Source organism: Sparus aurata, chromosome 20 (genome assembly GCF_900880675.1).
Source record: "Sparus aurata chromosome 20, fSpaAur1.1, whole genome shotgun sequence".
NCBI lineage: Eukaryota > Metazoa > Chordata > Actinopteri > Spariformes > Sparidae > Sparus > Sparus aurata.
Genome location: NC_044206.1, coordinates 4,398,525 through 4,426,289, shown reverse-complemented (window position 1 = coordinate 4,426,289; position 27,765 = coordinate 4,398,525). Strand labels below are relative to the sequence as shown.

Genomic DNA, 27,765 nt, shown 5'->3' with positions numbered 1-27,765 from the left:
GTCGTTACGTGTAGGTCTAATTGTAAACAGCAGTTTGGATAACTCTCAGTCAAAAAGAAGCAGGCCGCGTGGTAAATCTTGACAGTAGCGCTGTAGTCTGGTCAGCTCTTATTGTGAAAATGTGCTGCCACGCTGCAGTGTGCAGGCTGAGCACGGTACGCTGTCGGACTGGATGTGAAAAGAAGATTGCACCACAGCGGGCTGTAGGGGAGGATCCGTGCAGCGGGCGGTAGAAGTGAATACGCAACATCAGCGGTGGAAACTTCACTGTGACTCAGTTCAGCGGAAGTGGAGAGCGAGCAACTTGAGAGCGCGCAGCAGGTGTCAGTGTGTTCGGTTGTGACTCAAGTACTTTGAATAGTGAGGAGAAAAGTTGTCGTCGGTTCGAAGAGTAACAAAATGTCAAACCTCAGACCCAGACTGTGTTTGCTGGAGAAAACGTCCAGCGGCTACGGGTTCCACCTGCACGGAGAGAAGGGCAAGACGGGGCAGTTCATCCGGCTCGTGGAGCCTGATACTCCCGCCTCCGTCGCCGGGCTCCTCGCGGGCGACCGCCTGGTATTCGTCAATGGAGAGAGCGTGGAGGGCGAGAGCCATCAGCAGGTGGTCGCCAGGATACGGGCCACCATCGGGGCCCTCGAGCTTATCGTCGTGGACCCCGCCACGGCGGAGCTGCTGCAGAAACACAACCTGCTGTGCCGGAAAGAATTCGTCACGGAGGGGATTCCCCTGCCGGGGGAGGACAGCGACTCAGACCGCGGGGACGCACAGAGCAACGGCACCCCGAGGGAGTCCTCCCCTGTCCCGCGTGAGAACGGGGATGCTTCCTCGGAGAGGTCGGGGAGGCTGAGTGTTAGCTCCAGCACCAAGGTACAGTCAAGCACTGCGACTCACATAACTTACTGCAGACTTTTAGATTCAAAGCTTACCATATCCTTATCACTCTCTGATATGATTACATTACATTAAATCATGTCATATTAAATTATTGAGCTAGCCCAACCTAAAAGTACACTGGCCTTACAATGATGACTAAATGGGTGAAATCGTATTATTATTATTATTATTATTAGTTGGCTTCTTTAAATACCCTCTAGGTCCAGCTGTTAACTTCATATCCCAGCTTTTATTGGGAGGTCAATAATATCACGATAGAGTAAAATATTCTTGAAAATCTATTGATAAAGTTGTGTGTGGCCTTTGGATCAGTGTGTATTATTATTATTAACCCTCCTCAAGATCCACCTGCTGTTATTTTAAATCACTTTATTTTTCACTACAAGCATTTTGTTTGTTGAGAAACAGTTTGTTGAGTATATTTCACACAGAACAACAACAATTTAGATAGTAGATATTTGTGAGTGCCAAATTATGTCACAATCTCACTTGTGTTGACATGTCACCCAAATCTACCTGTCATTGTGTGACAAAGATTTAGCTGTAATGTATTGTGTACATTGTCCTTGTTATAGCAATGAGACTAACTTGTCATAGACATCAGTTTGTGGAGAGCCCCCCTATTAAGTAGCCACTTCCAGATGCAGTGAAAGGCTATAAGCTAAGACGGCGAGGTGATACAGCACAATGAAATACTCCAGGCCTCCACTCATTCCTGTTCAATAGAGTCTTTGTCATATAAATGTGTGTCAGTCTCTTTGGTTCCAGTTTTGAATTCCCCGTCAGGTTTGGCTTGTCAGACCAGAGGCTTTGTCACATTGATGCATGTCATCTAGACACAGCATGTTCTTTTTACACTATTATTAGCCTATCTGATAGAATCTTGAAAGATATGATTTGACAGGAGGGGATAAAAATAGTGCTTGCACATGCCAAGATAATCCAGACTTAAAGTTGATTAAGTGTGCGTCACAGTTTCTGATTTTCTTTATGACTTTTGTTGGTTGTACCAAAAGAGCAAGATTTAAAACAGTAGTAATGGTTTGAGGGCCTGTCTGGGATTTCAATTGTTGTTACTTGGATTACTATTATCCTGCCTCTCTTGAAAGACCAGGCTTTTGTTCTCTGTTATGAAACAATTTTATGAAGTTATTCCTTGAAATGGTCGTAAACATGGCAAGATTTTGACTATGTAACTGTTTTGGTCAGTCCAAAGTCTGGGCCCTGATTTAAATGTTGCGTAACAGCAATGGAAAATAGACTCATTGTGGTGGTGTTTAACTGTGTGGAGCTCTGAGAATGGGAAGTGTTTTTTATTTAGGACTTACAAAAATAATTGGATACTTTGTTATGTTTAGGCTTGGCACCCTCAGTAGGTCCGCTACAAAACAACAAGAAGGTTCTGGTAGTATTCAGTATCTTTCACATGTTACATTATAAATGTATTATATATCGCCTACTACATAAACATAAAGGTTATCACTAGGTCCGTAACTAATGGTTATTTTCATTATTGGTTAAAGTAGCTACAAGGAGATTAAATTGTGTTGCTTCTGGTGGTCCCTGTGGACAAAGGTAGTATCAGCACCACAACCTTTTGTTGGAAAGATCTTGATTTGGCTCGAGTATGCATTTGTTTTGAAAGCGAGTGAGATGTTTTTTTTAACATATTTTAAAAATACGGTTTCCTTTTTAAGATATAGCTATGTAAGATTAACAACTGCAATATGACGATGGTGAAACAAAGCAAACTTTGTTATAGTAACTAACATTCCCACACCTAGGTACCATTCAATTCTACAGTTGACAGATTTGGTTGCTCAGTAAGTTTGTTGAGAAAGCTTAAGTTATCAGCATTTCCTAGAAATGTTGTGTCTGCGTAGGAAAAATTAGCCAACAGAAAGATATAGCTGGCTAGCAAGGCCAACATAAAACGTTATGTAATAAGCCAGTTGTTTTTCTACGATCCTCTGGTGTCAGACTACAGAGCAGCTTCTTAACACAGGCTGTAAGACTCCTCAATTCTTCCTCAGCACTGTTCCCTATGAATTGGCTTTACATTTAGGAATATGATTGGGAGGTATGCATTAAGAATGACTATATAAAGATATCTAATCGTCACGCTGATAGTGTCTTTTGTATATGTTCGTCATACAGAGGCATCAGTATTAAACTGAGACTGTTTCATAACCATTTTGATTGGTAAAGCACTACAGGTCAACGGTATAACGATATCCAAAATCTAACATGTTTTATATCACATTAGCAAGCTAAGAGCTAGCTAATGCTAGTCACATCCCTCGTCTTTGTGCAGCATCAAATGTCGAACAAAGTTAGCAGTTGTTGCTTTTCTATTATTGAGTTTTGATGTGTGTTTTTCATGTTGTTGTCCAGTTGGTGTTGACCACAGTATACAAACTACAGTCTTTAGATCACGATGAGACAAATCAGTGTTTTCTGTGTGCTGATGTGCCCCTTCAAACTCACCTTTCTTTCTGGTTTGTGTAGCGTAATTCGTTAAAATTGGATTCCAATTATATACGTTCTCAGTATCAGATTCATGATCCAAGTGTACCTCGAATCCAGGTAATCTGACTTGAGTCAACACCTCTATGAATGCCTTTATGGATCTCCTTAATGTCAGCACAGCCTGCCCCTGTTCTACAGTTATAGATGGGATATCTCGGTTTGTCTCATTCTATGTAGGTGGCTTGTGCCCCATCACTAATGCTCTGACCTCCAATAAGTGAAAAGCCCAAGCTGGCTGGCTGAGATGCTGCAAACCTCCAGTTACATTCCTCCCTGATGGGAAACTTGGCAGAGCCTGACTGATGTTCTGATACTAACCTCTGATACCAGCCTCCCAGTGGGATACACTTGAGTGGGCAGGCCAACGATGACGTGAAACTGGCCCTGCTGAGCACAATCATGGTTACGCTGCAAACAATAGTTTCTTTTCACGTGATTGTGTTTGGTAGGAGTTGGTATTGCAGTCCAGGGCTCAGTCACCAAACCTCTTTCACACTAGATTAAGCAAAATCCTCATGGTGATACTCGCAACAAAGACTTGGATATCTAATTCTTCAGAAATTGCTTTTTCCTAGAAGATAAAAGCATGAAGTGAGTGAGCGTGTCATCATATTATGGTAACATCCTGGCCTCCAGCAGTTCAGTCCTCCTCCACACCGAGGGCTGTCCAACGGTCACCATAGAGATCCCCAGCAGCAGAAAGAGGCTTTGTCCACAGTGTTTGCATGGGGAGAAAGGCTTCTGGGCCAGGGAGGAAAGGAGAGAGCACTCTCACGCCTTAACAAGGAGGCCATGCTGACCCTGAAATACCTACACCCTCACTTAACACACACTGTCAATGGGACTGGAGCAAAGTGAGAGTATATGTGTGTGTGGTTGTGGGTGAGAGGGGTCTGGCCGCGGGATTAAACAGCATTTTGTTCCTCTGTACTTGGAGATGTGAAAAAGACCAACAAATGACGAAATAATGAGATCCTAAATGAATGGGTGTTTAAAGTGTTGAAGCAAGATTCTATATAATGAGGTTCTTGAAGAAAAAGTTTCCCCACAGTCCCTTGGCTACTCATTTAGAGAGGATACAGGCCCACTACATCACCAGTTGTATTAGGCCCGGATTATACTTCCAAACTGATACATAGACAGACAGCTGCGGAAATCACAGACGAGCAGTAGTTCTGTTAAGGGTTCGGTAGCAAACTTGGTACTTTAAGTGTACCCGTTTGAAGTTGCAGAAGTATTTGTTCATCAGGCTCAGAATGAAGACCTTGAGGTAGCTGTCATCTTTCCAAGGGATCGTTTCTTCTTTGGTGTTTCACAACGTCTCCTATCACAAAGCTCATATAAGCCTGGGAAACTACAATGATTCTGGTGCTTTATTGACTCAAGATAAGTAAGCTAATAAATCAATATAACTGTCCTGTCACTCAATATTGATTCCATTGATAAGACTGTCTGTAGTTATGGTATAACACCAACAGATTAGAGACAGTCTTGGATCTGCACTTGCATAACTTGTTCCATTCTTTTCAGAGGTTGCAGTCAATCAGTACTGATTGACTCATCAGTGATGATGATGATGATGATTATGATGATGATGATTATTATTATTATTATTATTACATTATACATAGCTCAACCAATGTTGGAAACAAGTAAATGCTTTATAGAGGACAGACTATTTCACATGAATATATTATTAACTTTATAAATTGATTAATAAGAATTAAGTATTTCTAAACTACCTCAAACTATCTGTAGCATTCGCTTACAGCGTTTTCTTATCAGTCTAAATATATACCATATACAAATGTGCATCCTGTGAGAACCTATTGGCAGCTGCAGGCGTGGTTTAGGTGTGAACCAGTGAAAGAAGTGACAACAATGGCAGCTCCTCAAGAGGTTAGCGTAGCTGCTATAGCATCAGTTCTATCTGAAATGGAGAGAATATTCCATTGAAAAAGGAGCGAAGAACAGCAGTGAAGGCTTTTATTGATGAAAAATGCTCTTGAAATGCTCTTGCTCTTCTCTCAGCAGTCTTATGTAAGAGTTTGGTTTACCAACTCACTCCGCTGGTGTAAGTGCTCTCTTAATGTTGATATGATTGGCTGACGTTCGCCTGTGATTAGGGCTGCACCTAACAAAGATTTTTTTATCAATTCATTTGTTGATTATTTTTCAATTATTTGCTTAATCTATCGATTACTTTTTCAATTAATCTCACTATTGTTTGTATTATTTGATATATATAACAATGAATTTACCTTAAATAATATTTTAAACTGTGTCATTTTAAATTTCAATATTTTATTCAACTGTCTTCAATCAACAGCAAACAAATGTGACAAAGTATGCACTGCCAGACAACAAAAAATAGCCTAATTCTGACTGGTAATCAGTGTAAACCTTAATTTGTATTACGTTTGGGTGTGTAAAAAAACGTAATAGTAGTAACTAGTAACTGGTAACTAGTAACTAGTAACAAGCATGTTTAACCTAATGTGGCAGAGGCATTACCTGGGATCATAAACAGAGTAGGTAGGGTCAGTAGCAGGGCATGTTATTTAGCATTTCTCTGTGTAATGTTAGGTCATCAGCTTATTAGTCAGTAGGCCGAAACTTAATTGCCTTTTTTGATAAACTTTTAAGTCATTTATCAGGCAAAATGGCAAACATATTCATGTTCAGGTTTCTTAAATGTGAGGATTTGCTGTTTTCTCTGTTTAATATCAAAGCAGATTGAATATCTAATGGACTGTATGTTCATGTTTAAGAATTTGTTTTAACAAAAGTGGGAACAAAACTCAAAATCTGCTATTGAACATTCAACAGTCATTGCCTGAAGGAGCAACTTTCCATCAGATGGTTCTTTGTGTGGGCTGCCATCCAAAACAAACTTCATAAAAGTGCTGCTGGCGTCAGCTGACTGAGATCCTAGCTGCCTCAGTGTTTTCATAGTGACATAGTCTAAATAAACACACACACAGATACAAAATAGGCTGTCGGTCATCTAAGCTTCCATTACAGTCCTTTTATTCTTAGCAGTAGCCATTCATTCATTTTCCAGCATTTTCCTCTGGAGGTTAACCATGGACATGCCTCAGACACTGAGATGACAGGAGATGATAATTTTCTTCCCTTCAGCTCTGACTGGACCGTGAAGTTAAGCCGTCCAGTGAAAGCCTACAGATCTATCAAGATTTAATCCGGTTCTTAGGCGTGACTGGGATTATAATTACATTTGGTGCAAGCAATTAGAAAAGTGTCTTTCCAGTCTCTCCTCCTCAACATGCATTAATACCATGTTATACAGTATATAGGGCTTAGTCATCAAGCTTTGGGTTCAGCCTGCCTTCAACTCTATTCAGTCAGCAGTTCCTAAAGTTAGGATTCTGCATGACCAAACAGATTGGGATGATTACTTGCATATGGGGGTGTGTCGGAAACAAATATTTTCTGAAATGTGGACAGTTAAGACTGAACATTTATGTCGCCCTAACTCTGTTATGGTGCAAAATGTATCTTTTCATATTTAAAGAAAGACACTGTGAAAAAAAAAAGATTCTGTAAACCATTCATCACAGCTGCTTGGGTCTGGGTTGTGCTGGCAGGAGGATTAGTAAGATAGCCCCACATCCTTCTTCCCAATAAGACCTTCCAGCTCTTCTTAGAGCATCCTAATTCTTCCAGAATATTTACACTTACATTTAGGGCATTTAGCAGATCATTCATACATTCATACACTGATCACGTCAGGAGCAGTTTGGGGTTCAGCATCTTGCTCAAGGACACTTTAACATGCGACCAGGAGAATCTAACCTTTTAATAACAAGACGCTGGCGATACCCCTGAACCACAGCCGCCCTATCCTTGGTCACCCCCAGAAGCATTTGCCTGGAAAAATTCCAAGGGCCCTAAGGCATTAAGTAACAATTAACAAATTGATAATTAATCTGTCGATTATGTGGAATCACTAATTTGTTTGCTTTATAAAATCTCAGAAAATGGTAAAAAAGTTGTTCAAATCATTGTTTCCATAAGCCCAGGATGATGTCCTTAAATTTCTTGTCATCCACAACCCAAAGATATAAAGTTTATTGTTGTAGAGGATCTGAATAATCATAATGACTTTCTTTAAAAATTACTTGTGGTGATTAGGGCTGTAATCTCCTAGTCGACTGGTCGTTTTATTGGTCGATACGTTCTGGCTCGACCAGGTCGATTTTTGGCGTGTTAATTACATGCTGCTATGGCAGTGTGTAAACACGCAGCAGGTCCTCTTCATCCCAATGCTGTGTGTCCTGCATATTTGACTTCATCAGGTGGAAAGTACCAAGTGCTAATGGGGGTGTGTTCAGAGCACCCCTGTTTCACAGGTAACAGTGTGTCTTCAGAACACCCTCCTCGTTTTCGCTATCTTGGATTAGCCCAACCCACTACAGACAAACAGATTGAAGAACGTACTAGAAGGCCTAGGTCCGGTGGTTTGTTAGATATTTATCTATTTTTAAGCGTTTCATTAACAGTCATTCATATTCTACCATGTCAACAGACATCAGCTGTGTGGCAGCATTTTATAAAAATAGAAAATGGAACAAAAGTTGAATGCAAAGTTTGCAAACAACAGTTTGTATATCACAGCTCGACTACAAACATGACATATCACCTAAAAACGGTAAGCTGACTTGTCTGCGTTAGGTTGCTCCGTCTGTTTTAAGTATATGAGGCAACAGCAGCATCCGAGGACACACACAGAGCGAAATGATGGTGTCTGTCAATTATTATAACATGACAAAAACAATTGTCTAAATATTCATCAACAGTTCTTTTGCTGATATCACTAGTTGATATAGTATATTTTCAGAAATCATAGGCTATGATATTGCACAGATGCACGTGATGCAAAACCCTGTCAGAGCCGACAGACTCGAGTGTGTTTATCAATTGATTAATTTCAGTGCAAAATAAATGGGTCAAAAACGATTTCTTTGGTTGATTACAGCCCTAATGGTGATAAATCGATTGTCAAAACATTTGGCGCCTACAGATCGCTGAGTTCTGATCCCTGTATCTCAGGGTGAACCCTTAGGCTACTTGCTAATCATAAGCTAATGTAATGTTGGCTGACATTTCAGTGAAAAAAAGGGTTTTAGTTTGTCGTAATATCATTTTAAGAAAACGACTGCCAACTAAAATATATGTTTGTCCAACAGGAATCTTTTATTTGCCAACTCCAGCTCACCCAGTCTCACCCAGCGAGCCAAGACACCATGCAAATGAAACTCGAATAAGCCACAAGCTAATGACAAACTAACCCCAGTGGTAGTTAACATAGGCAAGAAGCAGTTTCTGTGCTAAGTTAGCATTGTTGGCTACCCCTGAAACTCCGAGCTCTTCACCCTGTCTCCAATAACACACACCCTGCTAAGGAAACTTATTTTGGCTAGTTACTAATGGAACGACATTTAAGTGAAAATGGTGTTAATTTGTTATGATGATATTTTTGTAAAATGTCCGCTAGCTAAAATTTAACTTGGCTTGAGACCAGCAAAATGCTAATGCTAACTTAAATGGAAGAGTTGAGTTTCCCTTGTGTCCACATTTTGTGACTATAACTTTGTATGTCTTTTTCCCTTTTGCACTCTTCATTTAACTCTAATTTGACACCATACATTCTCCTTAATTTTTCCCCATAAAAACATCACATCTGTGGTTTAGCACCAATTCTTATTCTATTCTAGCGATTCTAAACTATTTTCTCAGTGGCAGACTGTGTTGGTTAAAGGTCATTTCTATAACACACACGCACATATATACACACAGCAGCTTCTTCTGTGAACATATAAATTGTAAGCTGCTGGTGTGGAGCCAATGAGGAAACCACTTCCTGTCCTTGTACCGAGTTGCTATAGGGCTGACACTGCATTGTTTGTTTTTTGACTTTGCATGGAGACAGTTCTGTGTATTTTGAGTCAGTTATGTCAGACTATAACTTCAGGCAATAAATTAAAAATTAACTGTGACCACATTCATCAGAAATGAACACATTCAGTGCATGACTGAACAGTTTGGGCAGATTTGACGCCACACACCAAAATACAGCTGACTGATTTACTCAACATGATTAATTTATTGTCGGCAACACACACGCACATAATACTGTCACGCAGTGTAAATTCATACATAAAAGAAGGGAAAGTGTCAGGAGGAAATTAGTTGTAGAGGTTTCACCAGGATGACAGAATAATGTCAAGCAGAGTAATGTGCCAACATTCGTTGTTTGGGCTTTCTACAGCAGAACATGAGTCAGAGTGAGTCTGTCTGGCTGACTGGTTTTTAATTATACAGTGGTTACGTGTTCAATCCTAAACATAATTGTTGCCACAACAAGTTATATTTTATAGTGCTATAGTAATCAACAGTTATTGTAGTTATACAGACAGTCGACACAGAATACAAGTTCCAATTATGTAATGTCAAGTGTGTAAGTGACAAATCCTATTAGATATTCAATGCCAACTTTTGTTCTTTACTGCTTTCGATACTCATTGCTACTTGCTATTGGTCAGAAACAAACATTTAACCAGCCCCATTTGTATGTGCTTCTAACTTCAGTGAGGAACTGTAAAGTCCATTGCATAACTCTTGCCAGTGAGGTAGGTGCACAGTGGACTGTTGCAATCCCTGGACTCTTTTTAAGTTGATTATTCTGAGAGGCTGGTGTAAGAGTGTAGGAATGTTTTGATAAAAGAACATCACATGCAGTACTCAGACAAACTTGTAAGGGTGGTTCAACAGAAATGGCTGAATTCATAGCATAGATGTAGCTTTTATGTCCCTGTGGAATTGTGCCTAGAGTTAGTCGTAAGGGTGTCACATCATACACAGTTCAAGGTCCTCCCAACCAGTCGGCCCTCTTTATGAGACACTAGGTTGGAGCACAGGATCTGATGTTTAACCAAAGTGAGCTGTAAAACCATTAACCTTTGATATTTGACAAGCTTAGGGAATGTTTGCAGTGGCACCTGATCCCTCTTGTACCATCACACTTTAACTAGGCTAATGCTGTATTCACACTCTTGCTTTCTGTGGCACCTCACAAAGATGTTAGATGTTATTTCTTTGTGTCGTCTAACTGAGTCACAGCTCTCTGCAACAGAAATTTGGCGTTTTCTGTTTCCTGCTGCAGATGCGACTGTAGTTGACCTTTAATCTCCCTGCAGAGGAGTTTGACAATGGCACATTTCAAGAGTTGGCTAGATTAAAAATGGCAAAATTCATAAGCCACTGTCACTTCTGCCTTCTTTTTTTAAGACTATGCAAAGCTGTCAAGATAATATCTAGCTGGGTCAACTGTAGTAAGGTGTTAGCCTGTACATCAAAGTAGAGTAAGCAAAGGCTTTAGTTACAGTTTAAAGTGCAAAGCTGGTGTTATTCTATAATTCCCTTAGTCTGTTTTAAAAAGACTCTGTGATTTCCCAAAACAGCTAGTTACTGTAGATATCAGCAAACATAACTCAAAAAGGAGGAAGTAGTTCATTGCGGACTGTTTTCAGCGGTGGATTAATTAGCAGTCGTGGGCCAGTGCAGTAGTCTCCCAACTTTTGCAGACTATGGCACCCATCCACAGTAATGAATGAGCCACCTAACTGCCAACTGTTAGCCGAGCGGTGTTGAAACTGATTTTAATGGAGTGACTGGGCTCATATTCAGTCCTGTCAGACCGTGTTGAGGGCTGAGATGTTTCAGTATTTCTGTTAACTGTATCTAATCTTTTACCACTGCCTTCAAGTGCTATACTCTGAGTGCCAGAAAGCAAGCTGTGTTACTTCGGCAAATAAATTGTCACATTGTTAGCTTAAGCATTTTTAATATGAGGATTTCAATGTTTATGGCTTTTTTCTTCTCTTTCCACATTATTAAACCTAACATAAAACGTACTTAATCTGAATGTTGCCAAACTTAAATGGCAGACAGCTAATAGGATTGGTATGTGCAACTGAATTCTTCACCTGCATATCTCTGCTGATTGTCAGATCACAAGGGTTATTATTGTTGTTGGCCAGTCACATGTCAAAGGCACTGTGAAGATATGTCAGATAATCTTGTAGGAGATGTAAAAAAAACACATCTTCTCTGTGATTCATCTTCAGGAGGAGCTTCAAAGAGCCTCTCTGTTGGACTTTACCCACTGGTCTGGTGTTATTATCATACAGCACAGCATGCTGTCACTAGATTGTTTTGCTGTGTGTGGTGCTTCTGATACTGTGGTTTTCCTGTTCATGCTGTGAAAGTGACGGCAAAAGAACCCTGTAAATCTGAAAGTACTCATCAAATGACTTGTAACATTAATAAAACAGCAGAGCACACACCCCTCTGTTAGCGTGTATATAAAGGAGCAAACCAACACAACAAAAACTTGGCTACTTGTATAGGTATATTTATTTGAGTTTAGCATGTCTTGTAAAGTTCTGTATACCTAAACATTAAAAAATAGATACTGTCCTATTCTGTAAAACTTTATTCAAAAACCATCAAACTCTTTCTTTGGTTGGTGCAAGAGTGACAACTGACAATGCACCGTCTTTTGACATGAGATCAAGTGAATGATTTGTTATTGGATGGCCCGATTTTAGTACAGGTCGGCCCGATTTTTGTACAGGTCAGCCCTCAGGTTGCTAGTGATGTAATGGTAGGCTAGCTGTAGGTCAGAAGCTTATATAATTTACATACATCTTTATCAAGTACCGTGTACCGACTCCTGTTCGTCATACAGTGCATTCAGTGCAGTGAGGCAGACAGCTGCCTTTTTTTTATAATCAGGTATTAATTTTCACAAGCGAATGTGTGTGTTCTTTGTGATATTGGATAATAAAGTCTAATTTAGAATATTTGCTTCTGCCCTAATATAGATTAAGTTGTACTGGCATGGAGACAGACTCTCTGCTAGGTAGCAGTCCATCTCTGGTCACCTCATGTGACACAGGGAGAATCTCTGCTCCCCTGTGGTGAAGTTAATGGATTAAATTAAGCTTGTTCACCTTACATGACTCATATACACACAAATAGCCTTACTGTATAGTGATACTTTAAACAAAGTGTTTGTTACATCTTCTAATGTCTGAACTTCCCTTTCTGATGGTGTTGACTTGTTATTAGAGTTTAAGTTCCTCTTCTAGACATTTTACGTACAAGTAGTCAGGTGATTGAGTCTGTAAGTTTGAAGTTTCAAAGCTTTATTCATTTGTTGACTGTACAGATTCATATGCATTTCATTGTGTTATGTACCGTATAAACACTGTTACTGGCTTGGAACAAGCCACCAAACCAAAGGATCAGTATTCGACAACCTGGGAATAAATGGCAATTCTCAGGAACCACTTTCTCCACCCTTAAGTAATCTAACAGCACTATAAATTATAATCAAATGACCGCACCAACAAAAGAATTATTGGAGCTGTTAAGAGTAAAATCATTTGTTTACATTTATTATGTGTGTTCCATTTAATCCAATTAATCACTTTGTTCAAATTGATCTTTTCAGATGTCTTTTTCAACAAATACTTCAAACACAAAAGCTTTGTGCAGTAATCTCAATAGAGGCTTTGAATTAAAAAAAAAAGAAAAAAACTCAGTACAGCTGTTGCATAGTTGGTAAATTCCTTGGCCCAGAAGGAGATATATGACTCTGCTTGCAAGTTGAGATAATTGCACGATATAGCATTCCAGCAGAGCACTTTGCACCTCACCTGTTATATCATCCTTCTCATCTTCATTAACAACCACCTGTTATGTGGGCTTTGTCATAAATGTGTGATTCCATCCAAAGGTTCGACCTGACCATCACCTCACCTAGAGTCCTCCCAATATCACAACGACTCACTCAGAATGTTTCAGCAATCATCAACCATGCTCATTTCATATAAACCCTTGGATCAATCATAATCCACTTAGAGGGTGTGTCTGCCTTGGGCAAATGCTGAGGTTGTAGTGGTTGATCTTAAATGGCCACTTGGCAGGGACTCACAACTGATAGCTGCTGATAGCAGAGGATGTTGCATAGATAGCTGTAGTTTTATGAGGTGATGGGGTGCAACAGGTGGGTGGGGACCATTTTTTTTATTGGAGCCACATGTGTTCACCACTGTGACTGCCTCATGCACATGTTACTGTATCTGTAAAGTGATTTAGAGGCTTTGTTTTCTCACATGTACATGGTAGCCAAATTCCACCAAGCAAAGAAAACAATATGAAGCATTAGGGATGGCAAAAACAAGTCTTAATCCAAGTAAGTCAAAAATAATTGTTACTGTATTGTGACACTGAATCAAAGATATGATTCAGTGTTATCTATCTATCTATCTATCTATCTATCTATCTATCTATCTATCTATCTATCTATCTATCTATCTAATATATATATATATATGTATGTATATATATATATATATATATATATATATATATATATATATATATATATATATATATATATATACATTTGAAATAAAAATTACAAGACCATAAATCAAAATAATTTTGAATTAAAGTAAAAATGACCAGGTAGCATTTGACTTACCATCTCAAAACTTCCTAGCCTAGAGCCTGATCGATATACTGGTTGGCTGATATCACTGGCCGATATGAGCAGATATTGTATCAGCATTTTTTTGTCTGACATAAAAACTTTTTTTTTTTACAGAAAATAATTTATGAATACTAAAGTTGTATTACTGTAAGTAAGTAATTTTGTTTTAGTGAACTGATGTCATTTTAGCTTCCATACATGTCTACATCACATCTCAAGGCCGGACAAAATTGTTCTGATTGTGCATCAGGACAGTTAGCAGCAACGCCACTTCAAAATTGAGTTACTGGAAATGAAAACACCTTTATGGAGCTGACCCCTTCTGGGATAGGAACCCGCTCACCCAATCATTTCCAGGAGTCTTGTAATAAATTCATGGCCAATGGCCTCAACAGTTCTTTAACTGCATGTGTGATTAAAAGGTTAAATAGTTAAATGCAGGTCCTTTACCCACACATGGGATTGGACACACAGCAGGATTAGCCTCTGCAAGAGAGCAAAGACGCTCTGCTTCATTCAGATGGGAAGTCGGCTGTTGTTTATTTTATAATCTGTCTTTTTATGTGCATGTGCATGAGTATAAGTCAAAGCCATATAGATCATGTTTTAACAAAATACTTTTCCACTTATGCATGTTTATGACACCATTGGAGTGTGGTGTCTTTGTGATTCTGACTCAGTAGTTTATTTTTCCAAATCAGCACCATGCCCACAGTATGTCAATAGGGAAGTTAGATGACGTACATGTCTTTGTAATTTAGAACAAATATTGATGTGGATCTCAGATTGACGCAAACCCCATCTGGAAGTGGACAGCATTCTAGAAATCTAAGATTAATTGCACCAAATTACATTGACTGTAAGCAGCCGTTATGAAGCATATGTCACATCCTTTAATTAATCAATGATAGTCACGTGGTTATTGAGCTCTCTCTGATGCATTACCAGTCTGTTGTTGGCGTGATTCACTTTACCATATCAAACCATCAAAGCATCTGAGATCTGCATGAACTACCGTCACCTGTTGTAGTTACAGCTGTTAGACCTGCTGTCTTTATATTAATGTTAAAAACAATGTGACACTTTTTTTCAAAAATGTACAAGTCAAATCAAAATCTTAAATTGCGTTTTCTTAAGAAGTCATGATTGGGAGTTAATGTAATGAGCCAGGCAACACTGGAGCTGACAATGTATATATCTCACTGTTGCCATTTTTTGTACTGGAGGGAAAGAAAATAATGTTCTGAGAAGAGTATTGCATTTTCTCATTCATTAATCAGAAATTGGTCACGGGTCCCGATAGAACGGTCACCTGGTCTCCTGTTGGTGATGCATGCTGTTTATGTTTTAATGTATTTATATCTTCTCTTTCCTGTTTATTCTGTTTATCAGCCTGATGGATGCTAAACTGCATTGCATTGTCTTAAGTCCTTGTGCATTTATAATAATAAGTTTAATCTGATCTAAACTCATCTGTACTGTTGCTATTTGTGTGTGCAGGAGGAGAAAGCCGGACTGCGGCCACGTCTCTGCCACATGAAGAGGGGAGCCAGCGGCTACGGCTTCAACCTGCACAGTGAGAAGTCCAAACCGGGCCAGTTCATCAGAGCCGTGGATGAAGACTCTCCAGCACAGAGAGCAGGCCTCAGAGCACAGGACAAGATCATCCAGGTACAGGTTATACAGTATTAGATTCACTGAGTGATTCATACACGCTCGGCACGCACACACACACACACACACACACAGACCGAGAGACAGACACTTTTCACATTGCACATTGGTCCTGACTGAAGAGAGTTTGCCTCATGCGGCGTGTGTTTGTTTGTGTGTGCTGTGTGTGTGTGTTGTGTTTGTATTTCTATCAGCTGTAATCCTATTAACATCAGCAGGCAATCAGGAAACTGAACTCCAAGGAGGTATAAGGTTATTATTAGAAGGATGCGTATGTAGCTGTAGGCTGCATATTTTTGAGTGTGCAGCTGTGATCATCTGTACTTCTGTGTGTGTGTCTGGGTCGTATAACGGGTGTATGTTTTGTGTGCATTTAAAGCAGGAAGTGAGTGACGTCCATGTCGAACATGGCAGTGTCCGAGTTAAGCTACTTATTGTGTCTGTGGGCTGAATTACAGCCTGGCCGAAACAGTCTGCAGGGCCTCTCACATGCAGAGGAGTGGGGGGTGGGGAGGGGGGCGGTGCAGGGATGATGTAAATGAAGTAACACCACAACTGTACATACTGTATATACATCCAGATAGAAGCTTTAAACAGGACAGTGTGAGGGTTTAAAAGGTGAGATTCGGGAACAGAATGCTGGGAATTTCATGAACTTTCTCTTGAGGTGAGTGAGTCAGTCAGATAAGGGTCACCGGAGAGGAATATAGTGTTCTGTACCACCTATCCAATGTTCACAGTCAGTGTGGGAGGAGGTGAGACTGAGAGATTCCTGATGGCATCCCCAGCTCGGCTCTTCCTCCCACAGGAATTCCTCAGAGCTAATGAAGAACCCAAGGAGACAACTTACTCTGGGAGTATGCTTGTAGAACTACGCCCTGTAGCAGTGGTGTTACCATACAGTTGGTAGGACGGTGTCCGGGTCCAGACTCGGACCGCTGTCCACCTGACACTAAAATCCGAAATGACAACAAGAAATCCTCTGATCGCGATCCTCAGTTTAATGCATTGTACGGCCTAATGCAATAAAGTGGCATGGGTGAATTATATGAGCTCACTATCAGTATCGGCGCATCCCTTTATGAACTATTACATAGTTCATAATTCTCAATTCATTGCTTATGCTGAACTCCTCCTTCTGCTGTCACCAGTTGGAAACCATCAGGGTTGCTGCTGTGATTCCTCATCAGTTTGTTCCAGCACAGCACCTCTCAGCTGGTTCTAAACCTGCAACCTGCTCCTCAGTCAGCACAGAGATTTAATGCTGCTTTTGGAGATTTGTGAGACTCGAGTGGAAATCGTTGTTAATTTCTCTAAATCTGGATTTGTTTGTTTGCTCCCTGAGGGAAAATTGGAAATCACACATCATTCATGTAAAACCTGGCTCATTTCCCTGGTCTCATGCTAGCTACTGCTGTCTGTGCTTAGCCCTGAAAGAGTAAGGACTAAAGCTGAAGATTAGGAGAAACTCATTACTCAAAAAACAGAAAGTAAATCAGTTTTTTTTGTTTTCTTTTATATCAGTGAATATTTGCAAGTTTGCATTGCGTAACCTGAAGTCCTTAGACTGCTGAATCTGAGCTCAGATCAAACAGTGGTTAGTTGTTGTTGTTTCAGCACTATGATGAACATGGTAAACCCTGTTGGATGTTGGGTAGCCATTCATAACATAAGAGCTGTATCGCATACATGAAAGAAAGCATTGTGGTTGAAGGACCATAGCACTGCTTCACCCATTTACTACAAATCACTTATGAAAGAAGTCTCCTCTCTCAGGTGAATCGGGTGTCGGTGATCAGCATGCAGCACTCAGAGGTGGTGGCAGCCATCAAAGCAGGTGGAGATGAGACCACGATGCTGGTGGTCGATGCTGAGACTGAGGAGTTCTTCAAGAGATGCAACGTCCTGCCCACTGAGGAACATGTCACTGGTATGATGCACCAGCTGCACTGAATACAAAGTACATTTCTGAGTCTCATTCCCAACTTGTCAAAAACTGATGCTTTAGCATTTGACAAGTTGGAAATCGGACTCAAATCTTCTTTTCTTGTTAATTGGACCTTTAATGAAATAGACAGAAAGAGTGATGATGTTTGATCAGAATTACAGCTTTTACCCTGTCTTCCCCTGTAGGACCTCTTCCTGAGCCAGCGTCAGAAAGAGCATCAGAGGAGGAGGTGAGGACCACCGTGCACACAGACACACAGACACACACACACACACACACACACACACACACACACACACAGATAGCGGCCTGGAAAAGCCCCGCTGATCCTCTCTGGACATTCCTGGTAGCAGATTAGGAGTTCTGCACAGTGTTGTGTGTGGCATTCTGTCGGCCTTTGTGTGTTTCCTGTCAGGATGGAACTGTAAAACTCTAAAACACACACAGCACACAGATACAGACCTGAGACTGGTGATAACATGTCAGAGGACTGATGGTCTGTGGAAGTTGTCCGTATTTCTGCGAACCAGGCCAGGTCAGTGTCGCACATGAAATCGGCAAAATTACAATCCATGAATATCTTCACTTGAATAGCAGACTTCATAAACTAAGGCAGTTCAAAGTGCTTTACATGATGCATCCATGAAATCATGTTGCCTGTCGCCACCTCTCTCTCTCTCTCTCTCTCTCTCTCTCTCTCTCTCTCTCTCTCTCTCTCTCTCTCTCCTTGTTTCCTGTCTGTCATTTCACTATGCCATAATCCTAACACTAACACTTATTAGGGCTGGGTATCACCGGGTACCTCGCGATACGTTACTATCACGATATTTTGCCAACAATAACGATAATATCACGATACAGCGATTCTGCGATAATCGATATATTGCAAGGAATTTCATCCACAATACATCACGATATCTGTGTCACTGAAGAAATTCAGAATTTATTGACTGCACTGAATCCATTTCACAGGAATTACAAAACATTGTCAGTCAATTTCACATGAATGACAGCCAAGTAAACAAAGAGTATATTGCACAGTGTCTCTTCTTAACACACACACTGACTACAACTATCATTAAATATCTATATGTGTGGGTTTCAGAGCTACTTAAACCATTTTTAAAAAATGTTTTTTGGTTGTATACCTATGTTTGAATAAAGATAAAGCTGTCCTCCGAAAAGGGGTGGTGGTGGTGGGCCAAAAAAAAAAAAAAGGGTTTTTTTTTATTTATTTTTTTTACATTTTTAAATATCGATATTTGGCACCAGTGTATCGATAATGTACCTCAAGACGAAATATCGCGATATATCGTAGTATCGATATTTTGGCACACCCCTAACACTTATACTAAAGGCACTCAAAACAAAAAATACTCCTTGTTATAATGAAAACAGTAAAGCAGATTCTACATAAAGCACTGATCTACAAATGAAAAGGAAGATATGAAAGCCACAGAGGGGTTACAGTGTGAGGTAAAAGACAGTCACAAAGTGTGGTCTGGTCCTAAACCACTGAGAGTTGAATAGAAAAGGCAGTGATGTAAACTATGTAATTCTATAACACACTGACCCTTCTTCTCAATTCTCAGTTTGTACATCCCCCACTCCTTTCCTCCTATTTTAGCCCCTCCCACCTGAGATGCGAGCGGAGAAGGTGAGGAAGCGACACAGGGACGGAGAGAAGTGGAGATCCAAGACTCAAAAACACTGGATCCTACACTTCCCAAAATGCAACTCACTGGTGTTTTTCATTCAACACTCCCCGCATAGTAAACCCCGCTGTAAGGCAGGCTGACTGTTGTAAAGTGACAGTCTCTGAGTACTGAGGCAACCCTGATGACTTCACCACGACATCATCAGTGTAATTGCTTCCTCAGATCCACACGTCATTATGCAACTGTGTTTACAGCTGGAGTTTGATGTTGAGGTGTAAAAACAGTGGGATGCTCCTTTAATTAGCTGTCAGTATTAACTCCATGTGTTGGTGTGACATTGCACAGGCACAGCAGGGAGAGTTTATCACAAGTAAACACACACGCACACACACACACACACTGGCAACATGGGAGAAGTGGATTGGCCTCTCGAGTGACATTGTGGCTGACCCTTCACCATGGCAACAAGAGCTCAACAGTGTGTGTCTCCCCCTCCACCACCACCACCCCCTGTCTTCTGTGGCCCAGAGGATCATGGGATTGAAGTGGCTTTAACTCTCAGGGCGAGTTGGGGATTATGCTAATGAGGAGACTAACGAGCACGGTTCACATACTCTCACATGCAGGCAGATTTCAATGTTGTGCAGCAGAAACAGTCATTCATTCACCAGCAGTTACATAACACAGAGCTGGGTATAATGCCCATGACCAACTCTGACCATAAGTGTGTGTGTGTGTGTGTGTGTGTGTGTGTGTGTGTGTGTGTGTGTGTTCACTGTTATCAGTTGACCATATAAGGTGATGAGTCAGTTTTTCCCCATAGTTACAGAAGCTGAGAAACGTCCAAGCAGCTGATTGAAAAAGTTTGATTTGCGCTATAAAAAATACACGAGATAAGCGGTGCTGTCACTGTGCAGTTTGTACAGAGGACGGCATAAATGCTAACGCTTTATATTAGGGTCAGAAATCAGAATCAGAAATACTTTATTGTTTCATGAAGGAGAAATCGGGGAACATCACAGTCGGTAATATTGAATAATATAGCAAAAGGTCATAACTGACAGTTTATGAACAATATCACGATCAGTGTGGCAGGTGAGACAGTCGGTCTGATCTGGGGGTGCTGTAACACTGCATGACGGATGCACATAACAGTCTGTCACTGTCCTCACACTGCGAGAGGGCAACATGAATGAAAGAATTAAGAACAAGTGTTGTTGAACTTCAGTCTCACCCACAAACACCTCGTTTTGTCATATTTCTCGTCTTCCTCTCGCTGTGGCCATGATTCACTGTAAAGACCCGCTGATCAGCAGCTCATTTCCATGCATTAACATTCATCCTGCACGCTGCATTGACCAGTTCTAGTTGAATGTGGGTGAGGCGAGCGTGGGTTAAGGGCCTGATCCATGTGTGCACATTTCTAAGTTGATGTGAGATTTCTCAAAGGAAACTGCACAGTGACGCCAACTATAATAAATCTGAACATTTTTTGCCGCGTGTACACAAAAACTTGTGGATTCTTTGCAGAGTTTTATAACTGAGATGAGATCAATAATAGTACTACAATCAATCTGTAAACTGTTCATAAGTTCCCTTAAAACTGTAGTAATCCAACAATGAACATTTCAATGATGAGATTGTTAACACAATGTTGTCTTGTGTATTTTAATAAATAAGGGCCTTACTAGATAATAACTATTACAGGGAGGGTAATGTAAAGCATTAACAGAGCCTCCTCTAGCAGCTACAAACACCCCACAGGACTCTGGTGTTATGCAGCATATTGTAGCTTTCATCCAAAGCCACTTACAGAGGCCGGAGTTTATTTTTAGAAGAGCAGCTGCTTATGAATTGGATGCCAATTTCATCCATACATACGGTGAGTCAGACAGGGTGGGAGCTGTGGAGGAGGTCACACAGTGAGGACGTGAGCAGTGTGTTTTCTGTCCTGCTGTGAGTTAATATTTCAACCAGCATTCCATCCTGCGCACAGTCGAGTGCTGACGCGGAACTTTAATAAGTGAGTGATGAGACGACGGTTAAAGCTCAGCAGGGCTCTACTGCCCCCTGCTGGAGGTGTGTTACTCCAGGTTTTGACTCGTCTGAGACTTCTGTCTCCACCCAAATACATTAGTAGTGAATGTAGTTTTGTTTGTGGTGCTGAAGAGAAACCAATCCCAACACTGAAGCACATGATACTTCAGAATGTGCATGAATCATCAATCAAAGTCTTGATGGAAACCACTCGCTTGAAGTGGTTTATGCCTTTCTCTAGAAAGAATGATTGCACATAATGAGAGATGGAAACATCTTTTCTGAATCAGCTCTGACATCACAAACATTTAGGTTGCATGACTGATCAGCTGTCCTGCTCTCAGAGGAGAAGAAGTAGACGAATAAGCTTGTCAGATTCCTTAATGGCGTTCTCATCCACAGATCACTGCCGGGTGGAAAACAGCTGCTTCTGTAATGAGTTCACAGCCTCTCTTTTCTTTTCTTCGACTGTCAAACTGTGCTCTGTGTACTCGTTTGACTCAAGATTTGCTTAAAATCCCCTTAACATGCTGCGGTGGTCTGATATGTTGCTCTGTGATCTGGATGAACTGACCCTTTTAGTTAAATTCAGTTTGAACAGTGTGCTGTTTGGTATGTTTTGACAGGCAGTAGCAGTGGAGAGGAAGACCTCGTCAGCCTCCAACAGCTCCCTGCCAGCAGTGAGCAGGAGCTCCCCTCCTCCAGAGGTACTGACAGCAGCCACACTCTTTATTGATGCAGTAAATACAGAACGGATATTAACAAAATACTTGTGCTTTTAAGTTTAAATGTGACCCATCAACCATTTATCCTATCCTCTTTGTCACTAATGACGCTGCTTTATTTAATGCAATGCATGCAAAAATAAACCAATAGGATAAGATTGAATTCAAAATGAAGATATATCTTGGACTGCTCTGTGTTTGGACACTGGTATGTATGTCCTGTATGTTCCCCATGTTTGGTGTCCGGTGACGCAGTATTAAGGCTGGATAGAGGCTTTGTCAATTGGAGTGGATATATTACAAAAGAAAGTCATCATTTCAACAAATACAGCTCTATTACGAGAACAAGTTATTACAAATACCTAAAACCAAGACGATGACAAGAACGTTCTAATAACCTGAGAAATGTCCGGGCTTTAAAATGGAAAAATAAACATTTTTGCAAATATGCACCATTTCAACTTTTACAAGTCTAAAAATGTCTTATTTGTAAGATTATTACTTTTTTGCTAGACATAACTAATACAAAGAGCAGTGGCTCTGACTATTTCAGCATTGCTTTCCAATCTGCTTTGATTTCATTGAAGGCTGCTATGAACCTTCATTTTCATTAACAATTTGATTTGGTCCCTGCCAGAAAATGTTTTCTAAATTTCTTAATGCGTAGTGTGACGTCATGAGATGACAATCAGAAACCCAAATGTTTCTTCAGATCACTGAGTTTAGACTAAGAAGAACAGAAATAGAAAAGGTATGGAACTCTGGAACCAGGAAATGTTTGGAATTGAAAAATAATGATTAATTCATTATCAGAATAGTTGCCAAATATAGTTAATTAGATAAAAAGAAAAGAAAAAAAAGCTTGAAAAAGATAATCTTACAGTGGGATGTTAAACACCTGGAAAGGGTCTGTATTGTGTTCATTTCAGGTTCACACTTTTATTTCTGGTGTCTACAAGAGAATGTTTACATGCCTAATGTTCATACTGTCCAGTACTGCAGCACCTCTGTTCAGCCCCGTCTCAGTGATCCAGTGTCAGTGCCTCTCCTGCTGCTGATGAGTGATACTGTTACAAATGACTGAATTTGTGTGCTCAAAGTCACAAAATTGAAGCTGTTGCTAATATGGAGTAATAAAACTCGAAGTCCTAGGTCATCCTCCAACAGGGGTTATAAAAGCAGCGTGGCTGTGTTCAGAGCACAGGGAACGTTTAGCAGAGAAGTTGTCTAGTGGCAGTAAATGTTCAGTACAGGTTACAGATGGACCATGAATAAACTCTGCTGCTGCTCCATACTCGACAAGAACTTGTGTTTGAGTGACAGTGTCCAAACGAATATTGATATTGTTTATCCGTGCTACTGATGTTGATCCTGCAAGGATGGCATTCTTGTTGCCTGGTCATAACTACGGCCCTATTCTCTGTTTGAGGAGGAATGGCGACCATTACACAGGAAGAAACACTGACTGGTTTTAAGGCCTCTGTCCCAGAAAGCCCAGTCTGCTCTGATTGGTCAGCTCTCATAGGCCTCGTGGTTCACATCATGATATTCTGAAAGCGTAAGAACACTGAACAATGTTACTGTGTGTCCCTCCAGATGGAGCCGGCCCCAGGAGCTGACGGTCTGGGTCTGGGCATGTCTCTGGCCCAGGCCAAAGAAAGAGCCCGTCAGAAGAGAGCCGCCAAGAAAGCCCCGGCCATGGACTGGAGCAAGAGGAACGAACTGTTCAGTAACTTGTAAACACAATCATCTTCATCATCTTCATCAGGTCCTCCTCCTCCAGATTGTCTGTGCTACCCTTTTTTTTTTTCTTTTTGTACATTGCCACACTGTGCACAAACCCACAGTGTTCATTTTAAACTCCCATGTTAAACAGTATTATATGATGATTTTATTTGTTTTAATTTAGGGTTGTGCCACTTTTCCTTCACATTTGAATAATGGTTGAAATATCAACATCACACACAGAAATGAATGTTAATGTATTAAGAGAAATGTTTAAAAGAGAAATATAGTAAATGTAAAGTTTGTCTCATGAGAAGGACTGTTTAAGGAATAACGGGACAGAGATTAAGAACCAGATTTTGCATCAAAATGCTAAAAAAACAAAAAAAAAAAACAGTTAAAATGAAAGTCAGATTTTGATGTCTGCAATCAGCAACTACAATGAAAGAATATATATATAATCTGGTCTGTATCTGTGAATGAACAATGCTGAATTACTCTCCTGAGCCCTGATTGCCAACAGAACCACTCCGGGACGATGTGTTTTCCTGTCGGGGCGCTGCGTGAACTCCATCAGCGTGTTGAAGTCTTACGATGGCTGAAGGGACTGCGTGTGTGTGTGTGTGTGTGTGTGTGTAGTGTTTAGAATGATGAAAGCTCTGACAGCCTTACTGGAAACTCTTCTTCATGTCTGTCCAGCCATCCTTCCCTCCGGGGCTTCTGTCATCATATATGGAAAAATACAGATTATTTTTTTCAAGTCGCTCTTTATAGATTTGTACTGTATATAAACAAATAAATGATTTAAGAGGAAATTTAAGCTGGTCTGACAATCGACTACGCTTTTTATCACGCGCAAGTATGAAGTGTGCAGGTATACTGATGTTGGCTCCATGCTGTAGAATGTATCGAGCTTGACGAATATAAGGTTTGGATTAAATATAACTGAGTCTCTTTTGTAACGTGGTGAATTTGTGACCTTGAAAACAGCAATTTGACAAAAAAGAAACAAAACACTTGAAGCTTTACGACTCAATATTTTGTGTAATACTCAGGGATCAAATATCTGATGATGTAGTGACATCTTTCAGGGGATAACATCAGTGTCGTATATACAACCTGTAACATTACTCATATGGCAAACATTATCTTTTAAAGGAACAGTTCGGTCAAACATGAGGATAAGTCATTATCTCTCTTCCCCCCCAGGCTGATGAAAAGTCAGGTGACATTTCGTAGTCCACAAAACATGTCTGGAGCAAAACGGAGCTGCATCGTTCTCAACAAAAACGTTTTGTGAGATACAAATTAAGGAGACTTGGGATCCTTTTAAGACGGAAGCCCTGAGAAGCAAGTGAAATAAAATTAGAATTAGGGAACCTAGAAAAATGATCGTGTAAAAACTTTAGTCAAAACTACAGGAGAGAAAACGGAATAGATCAGACAAAATGGATTTTTTACATCTGTATAACACCTTTTTGCATTTAAACAATACATTACAAAACAGCAGCTGCTTGCTGTTGGCCTGTGTTCCATCAGTATCTTTTACTTTTGGCCCTCAATGAGAAAAAGTCTGTGCGGGCACACTGCATCAAAACCCCCTTCACTTTCCTCTGTACAAATTCTCCTTTTAATGATTTCCAGGATGATACAGAATTCAGTTGAAATATTGATACAAGGTAACAGGCATCCATCAGAATAATACAGAGCTTTGTGTAATGGCTTCAAAATGACTTGACATCAGAATGTAAAAAAAAAAAAAAAAAAGTAAACTCCCTGATATTACAGTACACCATGTAAAAGTTTGGAAGACTTTATGAGTGCTGTTTAAAAAAAAATGATCAGACAGTGAATTTGTATGAAACGGTGTCAGTTTACAGACGGCTGTAGGTCGTGGCTTTTCTTCACTGACCTCATTGACTCACTAACTGGCGTATGAGGAGAGTCAGATATATTAATAAACACTTTTTGTGATTTGAATACGTTAAAATTGACGCATGAACTTACATAAGGTAACACAATTCTGAGATTTGATGTTGAGGGACAAAAAACAACAGTCTCCAGTTTTCAAATTCTGATCGGTGTGAGATATCTGGCTTCAATAAACCTGCTGTAACACTGTGATACTGAAGGACTGCTGCTTCTGTTTACCAGTCCAAATATAAGCTTTTATACAGAGTAGAGGAGCGGTTTATAACAACCAGCCAACCATCATTGTTCAAATAATAAGAAATACATTGTTGGAAAATTCATTCGAATTCATCTTTTGCAGCGGTATAAAGTCATTATGCAGTAAGGTTGAAAAAAGAAAAAGGTCCATAAAGCCCAGAGTTAGCTGCTTTACACACCAACTGCTTTGTAAGAGCTACCTTTTCTCTGTGGAGTCTTGAGTGTGCCAGGATCAACCCGCCAAGCCAAACCCACACACCATCTTCTCCGCAGGTGTGCGCACACAGTCCATAACCATTTATACACACACACACACACACACACACTGAAGCTCGCCAAGCTTGCACTGTGGAGCTCAGTGCAAGACGCCCACAGCCAGCTGAATGCATCCTGAAACTGAGACAGGCTGACACATTACTAATTGGTATTTAAAAAGTGACATGTGAAGGCTTTCCAAAATATTCTTTTAGGATTACAAGTATCAAGATAAAACGAGGAAATATGTTTCAGTATTTGTATACTTGACCTGTATAATTCATAGTTTCAAATCAATTTTAATATATTAATTTACAATTGCGTGTAAAAAAATAAAATACAAAAAAATTACCAATTTTTTTTATTTTTTATAATTTAACACATAAAAGTCATATTATCCCGCTGGCACACTCAAGCCTCCATTCTGTGGAGAACACATTTCACCTCTATATACGTATCCCTACAGTGCATCTCTTACAGTGATCAGTCAATTTGGAATATCATCTTCCAGGAGGTAGACCTCGATAGAAAAGCTTTGTACCAAGCTGCTGCTGAAATGCTTAAAAGAGTCTCCCTTTCTTTAAAGACGGCAAACTTCACACTTAATAGCAGCCTGTTAGTGGGTCGCAGACTTTTCACTGACAGAAACATTGTAGAGAGAGGATGTTACCTCACACTGTCATGACACAAACCTCTTCCTGACGAGGACAAAAGACTTTGGTAAAATGATGTCAAATCAAATCTAGTACATATGGAATACGCTGCTCTTAATTCAATAAACAATATATTCCTCATGTTATAGACAATAAGCAGCAACATATAGATATAACACAGTCGAGCTAATATACACTAGAATGATTTAAACAGTGAAACAGTCAATAGGAACTCCATTTGTTAAAAAAACAAACTTATGGAAGTATAAATATACTCAGTATAAAGATATCTGACTACACATACACAGTGCCACCATAGACTTATCTATACATTTACAGGTAACAGGTGATTAAAATGGACCCTCATTCCCTTTAGTGATAATATACTGAACACACACACAAAGACATCTGGACGCCGATCTCGCAGCTGCTGTTTGTCTTTGCTCCAGTAACATTCCCAGGTGTGTGTCCTAAGGCGAAGTGCTCGCGTTGAGAAACTGGCCAATATTGAGGAGAAGTTGTGCAGGAAATCCTCAAATGTGCTCTTGTTGATTCACTCAGAGGTGCTGAGCCCTCCACTGTCTCTCTGTGTCTGTTCATACCACAATCACGGGATCATCCTGATCTCCTGCTGGCTTCTCTCCATGTTTTCTCTCTGGAGAAAGGGAACTTTGTCCCCGTGAGGCTGTCAGGAGTTTCAGGATGTCACTCCAACATGGCGTCCAGCTGGTCAGCCAGATCATCAAACATGTTGCCGATGTCATCCAGAATATTTCCTGCTGCCTTCACTGTGCTGCTGCCACTGTTGAAATAGACAGGACAATGTTACAAGCCTACTGATGAGAGTATATAGACTCAAGTTGTTCCGATGCTTCCTTCCAGTCACAGATAGAGGTCAGAATTTTCCAAC

The 27,765-nt window shown here is 40.3% G+C and overlaps 2 protein-coding genes across 7 annotated transcripts in view; one reads left to right on the top strand and one right to left on the bottom strand.

Annotated features, from left to right (window-relative positions):
• The first annotated feature begins 164 nt into the window (after positions 1 to 164).
• nherf1a (NHERF family PDZ scaffold protein 1a) lies at positions 165 to 24,718 on the top strand. Its single transcript, XM_030400236.1, has 6 exons — positions 165 to 870; positions 15,512 to 15,682; positions 17,462 to 17,615; positions 17,819 to 17,862; positions 21,955 to 22,035; positions 23,650 to 24,718. Exons 1-6 carry the CDS (start codon positions 400 to 402, stop codon positions 23,791 to 23,793), a joined length of 1,065 nt encoding a protein of 354 aa, XP_030256096.1. The 5' UTR covers positions 165 to 399; the 3' UTR covers positions 23,794 to 24,718.
• Positions 24,719 to 25,385: 667 nt separating this feature from the next.
• Positions 25,386 to 27,765, bottom strand: part of caskin2 (CASK interacting protein 2) — a 59,240-nt gene continuing 56,860 nt past the window's right edge. For all 6 annotated transcript variants that reach the window (XM_030400229.1, XM_030400233.1, XM_030400234.1 and 3 more), the window contains one exon: positions 25,386 to 27,657. In XM_030400229.1, the coding sequence (XP_030256089.1) occupies positions 27,561 to 27,657 (97 nt within the window). In that variant the 3' untranslated portion in view covers positions 25,386 to 27,560. The remainder of the gene's footprint in view (positions 27,658 to 27,765) is intronic.

Excerpts from the sequence above, each read along its gene's own strand:
- nherf1a (XM_030400236.1), top strand. The coding sequence starts at position 400 with ATGTCAAACCTCAGACCCAGACTGTGTTTGCTGGAGAAAACGTCCAGC. Across the intron at positions 871-15,511 it reads GTGTTAGCTCCAGCACCAAG|GAGGAGAAAGCCGGACTGCG; the intron begins GTACAGTCAAGC and ends TTGTGTGTGCAG. Across the intron at positions 22,036-23,649 it reads GGAGCTCCCCTCCTCCAGAG|ATGGAGCCGGCCCCAGGAGC; the intron begins GTACTGACAGCA and ends GTGTCCCTCCAG.